The sequence below is a fragment of the Cricetulus griseus genome, chromosome 2, assembly GCF_003668045.3.
Source record: "Cricetulus griseus strain 17A/GY chromosome 2, alternate assembly CriGri-PICRH-1.0, whole genome shotgun sequence".
NCBI classification, from domain to species: Eukaryota; Metazoa; Chordata; class Mammalia; order Rodentia; family Cricetidae; genus Cricetulus; species Cricetulus griseus.
The window spans coordinates 31564645-31578559 of NC_048595.1; the positions used below are offsets into that span (position 1 = coordinate 31564645).

Sequence of the window (13915 nt, forward strand, 5' to 3'; positions counted from 1 at the left end):
TCATTTGGTGGCATTGCCATCAGCTTTTATCCCAAGTCATTATGAGGAACAGGTCGGTGACTCTTTCCTCTCCATGGAGACTAGAGGGGGAAGTTAATTTCGGGGGGTCAGTGGAAGGGATAATGGTCTTTTATTTACTCAGTAACCATTTCTTGATAACCTATGGTATACAGACGCTGTGAGGTGCTGTGGACAGACTTATAAATGTAGTAGTGAAGACACAACTCAACTCACCAATTATTTCATCAACTATTATACTTTTGGTAATTGTCACTGCAAGAAATCAGAGGAACTTAAGGATGATAGAAAGGGAACACAAGAGCCAAAGAAGGTTTAGGAAATTATGTTTCTCCTGAGCAGTTACTGAATGTTTGCTACTCATTCACACTGGTTCTCTTCACTTTGGCTTCTAGAAAGCTTAAAAAATTGAAAAATTAAGAAGTTAAGTTTGTCCGGGCAGTAGTGACGCACGCCTTTAGTTCCAGCACTCTGGAGGCAGAGGCAGGCAGATTTCTGTGAGTTTGAGACCAACCTGGTCTACAAGAGCGAGTTCCAGGACAGCCTCCAAAGCCACAGAGAAACCCTGTCTCGAAATCCTCACCACCACCACCACCCCCCGCCGCCGCCGCCGCAAAATGTGAAAAAGAAGTTAAGCTTGTAACTCACCCCTGAAAAAAATCTGTGCTCTAATTTTATTTCTGGATTTCCTTATTTGTGAAATAACTACTTACTAAAAGCCTACTTGTGCTGAGGCTGGAGAGACACTGAGCAAACAAAAGAAATAAAAAGGTCTTTGACTTCAAAGAGCCAATAAACAAGCAGGAGATGTGGATGAAACTCAAATTATTAAAGGATGATGACCAAATGCTGTGTTTGGGACACACAATCAGCACAAGCATCAAAGATGAGTACCACTGGAAGAAGCTCCTTGGTACAGTTGTTAGGACTGGGTTGGGGCTCTGTTATTACTTCTCAGCCTCCATCTCAGCATCAAGGAAAGATGTGCTCATAGCAATTTAAACATTTTAAAAAGCCATGTGTGTATATATGTATGTGTTTGCCCACCACACCAGGCATTTTTACATGGGTTCTGGGGATTGAACTTGGGTCCTCATGTTTGCAAGGCTTTTACTGGTTTTGTCTTAAAGGCAGTGAGGTGTCACTGAAAAGTAAAGTTCTTTGGAAGGCAGAGGTGTTTCCGTGATTTCAAGGCCAAGCTGGTCTACACAGAAACTATATATCTATATCTATATCTATATCTATATCTATATCTATATGTAATCTATATCTATAATCAGAAGTAAGTTCTTACCACCATTTGGTGGGGATTTATTGATGGATGTCGATGGTAAATACGATCCAAGAGACCAGATGGGAAAGGTGTGACAAGGGAGTCTGTGGAGTTTCTGGGACCAGAATAATCTCTTACTGGGCAAGGCATGGGCTCTGGGGATACTGTTAACATCATCAGCCATTCACCACCATCCAGATAAGCTTGTCATGGTGGATGCATACACTTTGGTTCTTATACTCTTGACACCAACATCTCCATTTACTCCACATCACAAAGTGTGACAAGGACATGACAGACTTCAGGACCCATGACAGTACCATTCTCTTTCTTGTCAAATACCTGAAGGCCTACAACATAAGCCTTACAGGTTCCTAACCCTTATTCTTTGCTACAGTCCACAGCATGGAGAGTAGGTACTCAAAGTCCAGAATCTTCTTATTCATTTCTTTGCTTTTTGGGCTTATTAGAACCTTGGCCACCTTGGCATTGGAGTGGTTCTAGCCCAGAGCTCTCATCAAGTACCCAAGCTGGGTGTATAGAATCTTACTGTCTGTTCAGTCCAGAAGCTGGAAAACCTTCTTGAATTCTATGATTTGATCCTTAGTGAAGTCACAAATTTTACTGTTCAGGATTGTAGGACTTTTTCTCTCATATTTTACACACACACACACACACACACACACACACACACAGAGAGAGAGAGAGAGAGAGAGAGAGAGAGAGAGAGAGAGAGAGAGAGAGCACTTTAAATTCTTTGTGATCAGAGAGATTATAATCCATGAATTCACTAAGTAGGTAAACAAGTGAATTAAGGTGAGGAGACCTAACTTGACGTTCATATTATGACAATATGCAGCCAACAAGAAAGGCTATATATTCGGCTGGAGAGCTGGGTCAGAGGTTAAGAGCATTGACTGCTCTTCCAGAAGTCCTGAGTTCAAGCCCCAGCAACCACATAGTGGCTCACAGCCATCTATAATGAGATCTGGTGCCCTTTTCTGGTGTGTAGAAATACATAGATGCAGAATTCTACATACATAATTAATAAATAAATCTTTAAAAAGGCTATATATGCATTCACAGGGTATTCCTTTAATGGATAAACAAGAAACTGGGAATAGCAGTTGTCTCTGAGCAGAAACTGGGAACTGGGGCACAGGTGTGGCCTTTACATGCATGCTTTCCTTTTTGTCTTCTGAATTTTGTGTCATGTGTATGCTTTTTTAAAAACTCTATTATAATTTTAGAATATTCTCAATCTATAAAAGCTGACAACATATTTGATAATAGCTGTTGTCTCTCTTCTGCTTTGTCTCTCACTGAGGTAATCTATGAGATTGCTAGACATAGTGACCACATGGTGATGTGAGCGTCCAGGGAAGGTTCCATGCTGGGCAGAATGAGGGGGACAGCATGGAAGGATGATTCAAAGGGAATGACACACTTGCCTTGGGAGGCCATTTGCATTCACTGCAGTCTAGTCTTCATAATCTAGCGCAGTGGTTCTCAACATTCCTAATACAGCCCTTTAATACATACAGTTCCTCATGTGGTGACCCCCCCAGCAATAAAATTGTTTTTGTTGCTACATTATAACTATAATTTTGCTGGTTATGAATCACAATGTAAATATCTGTTTCCCAATAGTCTTAGGTGACCCCTGATATTGGAAGTATTTCATTTACATTCACTCCATTTTGGTCTTCATCATCTATAAGATAGCGATAATGGTAGCTTTTTCATTAGAGGGTACTTGTGAGAAAGATGTTAGATCCTTCTTATTAAAAGGTGAACAAGATTGTACCTGATAAATAAATGGAGGCAAAGAAAGGTTAAGTAACCTCAAAGAGATTCCAATCTGGGTAGAGGAGACAGACAAGTAAATAAGCAATGCCAGCACCCTGTGACAAACACCTCAGGCATCACCCAGTAAGCTGAGGATGTGTGGGAGGGATGCTGTCTTAATCAAGTCCTCTGGGAACATGGCCTGAGGTGGAGCTCTGGTATCAGGGAATGACCGGTGGGCTGGAGGGCTCAGCGCCTTTAAACTACACCTGGAAACCTTGGGTGGAGTTGTATAACTGAACGTGAGTGCTGTATATAAAGTTTCTGGGGGGGCTGGAGGGATGGTTCAGAGGTTAAGAGCACTGACTGCTTTTCCAGAGGTCCTGAGTTCAATTCCCAGCAACCACATGGTGGCTCACAACCATCTATTATGAGATCTGGTGCCCTCTTCTGGTGTGCAGATATGGAAGCAGAATGTTGTATACATAATAAATAAAATCTATAAAACAAAGTTTTTGAATGCACAACCACCAAAATGAATTCAAAGTCAAATGTGATTAATGTAAGATAGCTTTTGGCAGTGGGCACCTGTGTTGTATAACGTGATTTTTACCACAGCCTTGGTTCTAGGCATACAATGTGTACTCACTTTGCATGTACATGCAAAGCCAGTGACTTTCGCCTGAAACATCTCGGTTCAGATTTAAATCTGTTGCATGCTATGAGCTACAGAGGACATGCTGAGTTTTCTGCTGTTTTTGAAGCCTAGTAGTTTAATGACAGAAAACACTTTCCATATTTTCCTGCCATCATTCCTTAGCATCAAATTTGTATATTTTTGGATTGTATTGTGTTAGAATTGGATGCATATGAGTTGGCAGAGAGCTTTTCTGTTATAGAGGAAGCCCTGGGCTCAGTGCACAATACCAGGCAAAACAAGCACGGTGGTCCATATCTTTAATCCTTGAATTTGGGAAGAGGAGGTAGAAGGATCAGAAGTTCAAGCTTGTCCTAATACTTAAAAAAGGGAAAAGAATGTTTGGTTAAGAAATTGTTGTTGGCTGGGCATTGGTGGCACATGCCTTTAATTCCAGCACTCGGGAGGCAGAGGCAGGCAGATCTCTGTGAGTTCGAGACCAGCCTGGTCTACAAGAGCTAGTTCCAGGACAGCCTCCAAAGCCACAGAGAAACCCTGTCTCAAAAAAAAAAAAAAAAAAAAAAAAAAAAAAAAAAAAAAGAAAGAAAGAAAGAAAGAAAGAAAAAAGGTCTACGGCCATACCACCCTGAACGCACCTGATCTCGTCTGATCTTGGAAAAAAAAAAAATTGTTTGGGGGATTGGAGAGATTACTCAGTGGTTAAGGACACTGGTTCAGAGGACATGAGTTCAATTCCCAGCAACCACATGGGGCACAACCTCTTCTGGCCCACAGTGATAAATGTAGAACATTCAATCATAAAATTAAATAAAATTTATAAAAATTTTTTGTTTGGGTTGATTTGAATTTCTTAAGAATCATTAAATGACTTTGGCTTGAGATTAGATTTCCAGCAATTTCTGAAGTGGCTATAAACAGTTCTGACAGTTCCCATTACACATTTAGTCTTCTCATCACTGATGATTATAAAATAAAATTCATCAACTCTGGAAAACCTTGAAGATACCCTATGTCCTGCAAGTATTCAATCAAGATTGTGGTGTGTGTGTGTGTGTGTGTGTGTGTGTGTGTGTGTGTGTGTGTGTGTTTGCTGGGCACATGTGGAGGCTAAGAGGCCAAAGGTTAATGCTAGAATGTCTTCTTCAAATGTTTCTTCAGCTTAATTTTTCAGTCAGGGTCTCTCACTGAACCCAGAGCTTGCCTTTTTGGCTAGATTTGCTGGCCTGGCCAATAAACCCTTGAGATCTGTCTGTGCCCCCTGGTGCTGAGATTACCGGTGTCTGCTGCCTTGTCCCTCTTTTCATGTAGGTGCTGGAGATTCAAACTCAGGCTTGTGCAGGAAGCACTAATTCTTTAAAAATATGCAAGTCACTCATTTCAGTAGTATGCAAATTGCCTTCATGTTTTAAATACATATATTTTAATGTTTTTTATATATATAATTATCTTAAATTTCTTTGAGATCTATTATCATTAAATGTTTGGTTTATATATCTATATGCCTAGGGTTACTTCTTGGGTGAAAAGGGGTTATGGGTAGAAAATGTTTCCTGCTCTAGGCTAAATCCCATGAAGGAGTGAGGGGAACAACACAGGGCAAGGAAGCAGCTAAGCAATATGTGTGATTCATTTAGGAACTGGCAAGCTTTGGCCTTCATACCAATTCTGTACTACTGTAAAGAAAGTTTTATTGAAGCCGGGTGGTGGTGGCACACGCCTTTATTCCCAGCATTCGGGAGGCAGAGGCAAGCAGATCTCAGTGAGTTTGAGGCTAGCCTGGTCTACAGAGTGAGTGCCAAGACAGGCTCCAAAGCTACACAGAAAATGCCTGTCTTGAAAAACCGTAAACCCCTCAAAAAGTTTTATTGAAACAGTTTGCTTAGGACAAGCCACACTTACTTCATTATGCATTGTGGAATATTCCTTTACACTGTGTGAAGATGTGCCACCATGTTTTGTTTAACAAAAAGCTAAACAGCCAATAGCTAGGCAGGAGGTATAGCAGGGACTTCTGGACAGAGAGAGCTCTGGGAAGAGTCACCAGCTGGATGTGGAGGAAGGAGGATGGGCAAAATGGAGATGAGATAATGAGCACATGGAAGAGCATAGATTAAAAAATATGGGTATATTAAGTTCTAAGGGCTAGTGGGACACACCTAACCTATAGGCTGAGCTTTTATAATTAAGTCTCCATGTCATTCATTATTGGGGAACCAATGGTCCCTATGAAAAAAATCCAACTACAAATGATGTCCAATGTGGGGGCACATATTTCCATATAAGACCTGAGAAAGCTTAAAAGAAGGTTCCAAACACACAAAAATGGAGCCAAAAGTATCTTCCTAGTCCTGCAGTCTCTCATGAAGGTCATGGTACAGAGATGTGTCTCTTGGCCACTGCCTGTGGGGTTGAGCCACCAGCACGAACTAAGCTGTGTGGTGTTTTAAGGTTTTGTTCATGTAGACAGGAAATGTTACAGATACACAGTAAAAACTGATCCAGACAGAAAAAACTCTAAAGAGATTGCAGTGTGTTTAAAAAATATGCATAGGCTTAAAAAATTAAATGGGTATAGACAATCATAGAAAAAAGTTTACAAATAATACAATAAAGTCTGTAAAGAGAGAATAAAATAATATAAAAAGATAAGCCACATAAAGATTGAAAATACAGAGTCTGGATCTTATATGGTGTCTTGTTGATTTTGAATTTTTGAATGCTAATGAACAGAGAATGACAGCTACTTAGAGACATTGGATTATGGAAGGGACTGCTGAATTAAACTAGCCTAGATACTTTAGGAATGCCTTAACTTTAAAAATGAAAGTCAGAAGATGTATTGCTTTGGGAAAGCAGTTATGTTCTTTTGTTTTTGTTTTTTTGTTTTTGTTTTTTTTTTTGTTTTTTGAGACAGGGTTTCTCTGTGTAGCTTTGGAGCCTATCCTGGCACTCGCTCTGGAGACCAGGCTGGCCTCAAACTCACAGACATCCTCCTGCCTCTGCCTCCTGACTGCTGGGATTAAAGGCGTGCGCCACCAACGCCGGCTGTGCAGTTATCTTCTTGTTTCCACAGAAAATTAAAGGCTGTGAATTTGTTCAAGGTTAAAGAGGATCAGGTTTGCTGGGCATTGGTGGCAAATGCCTTTAATCCCAGCAGTCAGGATGCAGAGGCAGGCGGATCTCTGTGAGTTCAAAGCCAGCCTGGTCTACAGAATGAGTTCCAGGACAGGCTCCAAAGTAGTACAGAGAAACCCCGTTTTAAAAAAAAAGAAAAAAAAAAAAAGAGGATCAGGTTTATTGGGAAAGAACCCCTGAAAATCCTGACTACAGACAAAAACAAACAAACAAAACCTAGAAAAAACTAAAAGATAGGTGATGTATATTTTATCTGATCAAACATAAAACAAAAAAAATCATCTTTGTCTAGTTTGTGTACAACACACAGTCCATACTTGTGTTAATGCAGATATATATGTTAGCTTTAGAAGTCTGTGTATCTTCAGAGCAAGGGAAACATACACCAATGAAAATGGGGAAAATGGGTCTCCCAGGTGATCCAGCCCCTTAGAGTGCCTCTGTTGCAATTTCCTCAGATTTCTTTTGTTGTTGTTGTTTCGGATTTTTGGTTTTGTTTTTTGAGACACGGTTTAGCTTGTGTGTAGCTTTGGAGCATATCCTGGAACTAGCTCTTGTCGACCACACTGGTCTTAAACTCACAAAGATCCACCTGCCTCTCCCTCCTGAGTGCTGGGACTAAAGGCGTGTGCCACCAACACCCGGCTAGTTGTTTTTTTTTTTTTTTTTTTTTTTTTTTTTTTTCCGAGACAGGGTTTCTCTGTAGCTTTGGAGCCTATCCTGGCACTCGCTCTGGAGACCAGGCTGGCCTTGAACTCACAGAGATCTGCCTGCCTCTGCCTCCCTAGTGCAGTTGTTCTTATTGTATATAGTTTTGTTAAGACTTTTTTTTATTTAGACAAAAGGGGGAAATGTTGTGGGATATTCCTTTACACTATGTGAAGATGTGCCACTGTAATTGGTTTAATAAAAAGTTAAACCGCCAATAGTTAGGCAGGAGGTATAGCAGGGACTTCTGGACAGAGAGCGCTCTGGGAAGAATGCAGGCAGAGTCACCAGCCAGAAAGAGAGGAAGCAGGATGGGGAGAACAGAGTAAAGATAATCAAGCCACATAAAAGAACATACAGTAAAACATATGGGTTAATTCAAGTTGTAAGAGCTAGTTAGGAACCAGCCTAAGCTAAGGCTGTGCTTTCATAATAAGTCTCCATGTCATTTTTTTTTTGTGAGCTGTGCTGGCAGCCCAAACAACAATCTGACTTACAATTATGTATTATCTGTTTCTGTGCTATGTAGTTAGAGCTCACTTGTTTATGTCACATCAAGTACCTGCCCTCTATAGAAAGTTTGCCTTGACCTCATTCTCTGAGGAGCTGTCAACCGTGAAAGGCATCACAAAAAGCCAGGCATAGTTGGAGGGCAAGGTGCCTAGCTGACTCAGGACTGCACGAGGAGGGAATTACTAATGACGTTCAGAACAAGTCCAGGCTGGGAACAGAAACAGCAGAGTTGTCATTTTGAAGATTATTATTTGGAAGATGATTTTTAGATGGAAACTTTTTGAATGAGCCCTGCAGCAGACCAGTATTCATGGGTCAAGAAGAGAACCTAGGGACATCCAGAAAGAAACGCCTATAAAATTAGAAAAAAAAAAAATTGAATGTGTTTCCTAGAAGCCAAGGGAAGGATATTTTAGGGAGGGAATGACCAGCTGGGACGCACAGATGTCAGTGTACGGGGCTGGAAGGGACACACTATGGCTGCACACAAAAGCTTACAGGAAGATAACCTTGTAAGTCTATAAGGTTAGGGAAACAAGCTCTCCAGGTATGTGAGCATTCACACGTGTGCATTCACACCATGTACACATGGTCTTCCTTTGGGGCCTGAGAAGAGTTGGGATTAGAGTCTGCATCGAGGTACAGAGAATAGGTTTGGGGACACAAATTTCATTTTTGACAAAACCTTTTTGATGGAATTACAGAACATGAGCGGGGCTGGAGACATGGCCTCGTACAAAAAGAGGAGGGGAAAACCCCAGAGATGGCTAGTGTCAACGTTTTTCATGAATTTTGCTGAGAAGTGACAGAAATGGGTGGACCAGAGATGGATGTAGACCCCCCAAAACCGGGGCTCTGGGTTAACATGGGAGAAATTCTAACATTTCTGCATAGGGGCAGTGGAAAGAGAAAACTGATAATGTGAGAGGGAGACATTCCAGACATTGCGGAGCTGACAAACTTACATGGCACCTGAAGCAGTGGGGAGAGGCTGACCTCTTCAGTGCAGTCACCTGTCCTCAGGAGAAAGGACAATGCTTGCCTATAGACATAAAAGCAGGCTGATAGACGGAAGTTCTTCTGGTGGCTTCCATTGTCTTTGTGAAATGGGAAACTGAGACTACGGGATGGAGACTGGAAAGGAGTGAAAGGGTTCCCCAGAAGAGTGGCTGGGCGAGGGGTTCATTTTTGTACCCCTTGAGAGGCTTCTTGGTGCTCAAGAGTTTGGACATGCTGGCAGGTTCAGAGCACACTGTTGGTTCAGATTTGGAATAGTCCAGAAGTCTCTGAGAGCAGTCCCTATAGAGGTCTTCTAATTGGTTTCTTGGAATTCCACCGGTCTGAGTCATTTTCCTGTAAAACCAGTGTGGTCATGGCAGGTATACCTTTTCTTTAACGTTTTCAGTGAAGACAGAAAAAAGTGGTAAATTGCTTCTAAGGAAGGAAACAGGCCCACTGGTGTTCGGGGTCCAAGTTTGACTTTCCGTGGAAACCCTGGTGTAGTGTTCGTGGTGGAGGGTATTAAAAACCCACATTGATTTGCACACTTTTCAAAATACAAAACCAGCGATTCTCAACTCATGGGTCGCGACCCCTTCAGGATCCAATGACCACAGGTATCACCTGAGACCATCCATTAGAAAACAGATATTTACATTACGATTCGTAACAGTAGCAAGCTTGCAGTTATTAAGTAGCAAGGAGAACGATTTTATGCCTGGAGGTCACCACAGCATTAGGTTTGAGGTTGACAAACACTGCCTCAGAGGTTTCTACAGCTTTCTACTCTCCTTAGGGGAATAAAACCTTTCTTCTATGGTGCTCTGCAGGGGGCTGCCCTTCCAACCTCACCAGCCTGCTCTGTTCACTCTGCTAGGCTCCTCTGGGCCTCGCCTGGAGTCTGCACACAGGCCTTTTTTCCCCTGCTTCATTTTCTACTCCCCCTTCCCTTCTCTGTCCTTGCCAGTCAACATCCGTCTGTGCTTCAGTCCCTTTTCTGTCCCAATGCCACACACGTGCTCGCCACCCGCTGCACACGAACGCGCCCAGTCCCGAGCATTTCAGGAGGAGGCATCTGTAAAAATGTCTTCTAGTTGCTAGGAGCGGGTCCATTTGGCCTCCCTACACCCTCGGGGGTCTATGGGAGGACACCCCACGCAGTGCGCGAACATGGGCCCGTGACACTATAGTCTCGTGACCATTGTCTGAAGCAGCCACCGTCAGGGCACGTGAGGAAGGCAGGCTGACGGGGAGCTCAAGCCGAGAGGCCCGGCCTCAGGGTGACATGAAGCGGCACCGGGAGGAGGCCGCGCGGGGCGAGACCACGAGATGGCCTGGCCCGCAGGCCGAGGGAAGGCGGACGGCCAGAGCGTCCGCCGGCTATTGCGGGACGAGGCGAAGTGTGCGTGCCGGGGAGACGAGAGTCACACAGCAGCCGCCGCCGCACCGGGGGCGACAAGGCTGGCGCACCCGAGGCCCACCCACGGCGGCCACATAACACGCCCGGGGGGGAAAGAGGGGGCGGGACGCCCCACGCATGCGCGCCCTAGCCCCGCCCCTCCCCGCCCTCTGCGTGCGCACCGCCCGGAGCCCGCCTCTCAGAAAGACGGCTGGCGCATGCGGCGCGGCCGAGCACTGGCTGCCCGAGCCTCACCGCGCCCGCGTCTGCCTCGTTGTCGCTGACGTGAGACTCTGAAGCCGGCCTCAGGTAGGCTGACTTCAGGGATCCCGGAGGAACGGCTCCCGGTGCAGGAGCCTGTGGCGCCGACAGAGCCCCGGCGCGGACGGCCACGCCGCCGGGGTGATAAACGCCTGTCCTCACCAATCAGGGGAGAGGCGTCCGGGCGTCCTGCCCAATGGGCTGCATCTCTAACGGGAGTGGGGCGGGCAGCCACGGAACGCGAGGTGCCGGCTCCCGCGCGCGGGCCGCGTGGCCCTGCTGAGGAGAGGGGGCCGGCCCTCCCGGGCCCGGGCAGCCTGGCTTTGGTGTGGTGGCGGGCGCCGAGGGCCGCCGCGGAGGGGCTTCCGGGGCCTCAGCCTGTGGTGGGGCCTGGCTGGCGGCCTGGTGAATCCTTCCGGCCCTACCCCGCGGGAGGAGGGGGCTTGGAGGCTCGCTGGGCCTCACGGGCCCGACCGCCCGGCCGCTGTCGCCCTTTGCAGTCCGGGGCGAAGATGCTGGCGTTCTGGATTTCGTCTACGTCAGCGTGGCTCGCTTACGTCCACACTCATTATTTTGAATCCTCAGCACCCCGGTGACGCGAGTGCTGCGGTGGTTCTCGTCTCACTTTTTACGGCGGTGCGAACCCAGGCATCAGGCGCCTCAGGGGGCTAGATTGAGATTTTAGCACATCGGCGGTGGAGTCTGAGCTTAGTTTCACAACTTATTATTTTTTTTTCTAAAGCTTTCAAATTTCTCATCTTTCAATTTCTCTGGTGCGTCTTGATCTATATTGATCCGGTACTTGAAAATCTTTTGTGTCTTGCGGAAAAAGTTCATCGTGGATATTCAACTTTGCCCATGAGTTAGCCCTTTGCCTCCATCTTCTTTCCTTGGTGCATCCTCTGGGCTCACCTGCTTGTTCACGCTTTGCGGTTCGTTAGCTTGGTTCAATCAGTCAGCCTTTAAGGCCCATTGCAAGGCAGGTTTTCAAAACAAGAGTGCTTGGGGCCTCCCTGACTCCGGGTCGTCCCTCCCTGCCTTCTGAAGGGCCCCAGTAGGTTACCTTGGTCTTGGCACTGGAAGATGGGCTTTTTTATTTCCCTTTTAGAGCCTTGATGTGTTCTGCTTCCTTTCCTCAAACCTTATTACTTATTTTTAAATGTTTTAACTGGACTGCTTATCTGACTTATTTTTGTGGTGTCTCCATCATGTGAGTAGCTTTTCCATGGTAGGAAGTCTGTAAATATTAGGGAATGGGTCCTCTCCAACTGGATCTTTGTGGTTGTTGGGTTATTTTTTGCCAGTCACTGTGAGAGACTGCCAGAATCTTCTCTAGAGAGGTCCACTCTCTCTGAATAAAGCCGGGGCAACTCTTGGACTAATAACCTGCTCTGAACTCTTTTGGAGTGGCTGAGGAGTCTGTAGGAACATCAGAACTTTCAGTGTGTCTACTCTAGGCTTAGTAAGGTATGTCAGGTTAGGACATATCTAAAATATAGCTAAATTTGGTATGCATGCGCTAATAAGGAACCGTTCAATTATGAGGTAATGAGTGTTTCTCCTAAATAATCTTTTAATTTAAGGAAGCTGTGTGCTATATACTTTTTGGCATTCACAATATGCATGGGTTAGAGATTAGTCAGCATTTCTTTTGATTTTTCTGCTCATAAAGTCTCCTTTCCTTCTTTTGAGATAGTCTTTATAAATGTAGAAGTCTGTCTTCAAACTTGGGGCAGCCCTCCCTCCTCTTCCTCTTTTTACAGACACCACATCCAGGCAGACCCTTTCTGGAAAATCCGATTGCATTTTGCAGAAACATTTTTGAAACACTGCAGCAGAGAACAGAAAAAGCAGGATAACATTCCTTGTTGTTTGGGGGGAAAGGTATTTCAAGCATGATTTCATTTTCGTGTGTTCATTCCTGTTCCTTGGAGGACTGGGGCTGGGAAATGCTTCCAGCAGAACTTAGCTTTCCTTGTTCCTTAGCTTATTTTTGTTTTAATTTGACTTCACACAGAGGGACTCTAGAGGAGGAAAGTGTCTTCTCCATGCTAAAGTAAGCATTTCCTGCCACTTTACTGCATTTTTTCTTTGGTGACATTTGGTTTTCTTGATCAAGGTGGTCTCCCAAGCTGGGGAGTGGTGATGAATAAATCTTTTGGTATGTCACCATCTCAATTGCGTGTTGATGCTGCTTTCGCTTGACTCTGCTGTCCTTGCTTGTCAAGTGTTTCTTTTACAACCTACCATACCTTACTACTCTCTGGGATTAATGTGATCTCTGTGTGCTTCAGACTGGGTTTTTTCACAAGTTCCCATTTCTTTCAGCCTCTGTCATCTCTTTAGGGCATACCTGGGAGACATTGCTGCCAAAAAGCAATTTACGAAAATACAGATGAGAACTACATGTAATTGAAGGAACTGGAGGTTTTGTATGGCTTCTTTTAAGTGCTTAGCAGTTCTTTCCTGTTGGTCAGTCTTCTAGAACTTAGCTTTGTTCTCTGTGTGTGATAGTTTAGCCAAAGGCATTCTTTCAAGGAGAATTGGGATGCTCTTTCAAGGTTGTGATGTCCCCCTCCCCCCACATAGGGGAAATATTGAGACATTTGCCTGGTATGTCAGTGTTTGGCAATGATACTGGCTAACTGGCTATAAAGATTTATTTGTAAGATGTATGTATATAAGTATGTGTGTGTTTATATGTAAATTTCCCTTCTAGGTTAAAAAGGAAAATGAAGTACATTCTAGTTACTGGTGGTGTTATATCAGGAATTGGAAAAGGAGTCATTGCCAGTAGTGTGGGCACAATACTCAAGTCATGTGGCTTACATGTAACATCAATTAAAATTGACCCCTACATTAACATTGATGCAGGAACATTCTCTCCTTATGAGCATGGTAAGCAAACTGCATATTTCTCTCTTTTCTAAATAGTAACTGTGGAACAACATGCTAGCACATGGAGCTTAGGTGCACATCTTGCGAACTTCATTTCCTGCCTTCTACAATGGCCTTAGTGTAACAGAATGATGCTTTTTCTCTCAGCTTTTTTTTTTTTTGGAAGCAGCTATCTTAATAGATAACTAGAAGAGTTTCTATAACAGATGTGAAGAGTGGGGGCCAGGTGGGAGTGGTGGCAGCTGAGTGAAAATTTTTCCATTTC

General features: G+C 44.3%; 1 protein-coding gene and 1 pseudogene across 5 annotated transcripts in view; one reads left to right on the forward strand and one right to left on the reverse strand.

Annotated features, from left to right (window-relative positions):
- Positions 1 to 1467: 1467 nt before the first annotated feature.
- On the reverse strand, positions 1468 to 9325 carry LOC100757407 (annotated as a pseudogene).
- Positions 9326 to 10646: 1321 nt separating this feature from the next.
- Ctps1 (CTP synthase 1) overlaps positions 10647 to 13915 on the forward strand; it is a 42997-nt gene continuing 39728 nt past the window's right edge. For 2 of the 5 annotated variants that reach the window (XM_027399139.1, XM_027399141.2), the window contains exon 1: positions 13472 to 13650. In XM_027399139.1, coding sequence (XP_027254940.1) covers positions 13485 to 13650 — 166 coding nt within the window. In that variant the 5' untranslated portion in view covers positions 13472 to 13484. The other 3 variants (XM_027399142.2, XM_027399144.2, XM_027399143.2) reach the window with 3 other exon arrangements.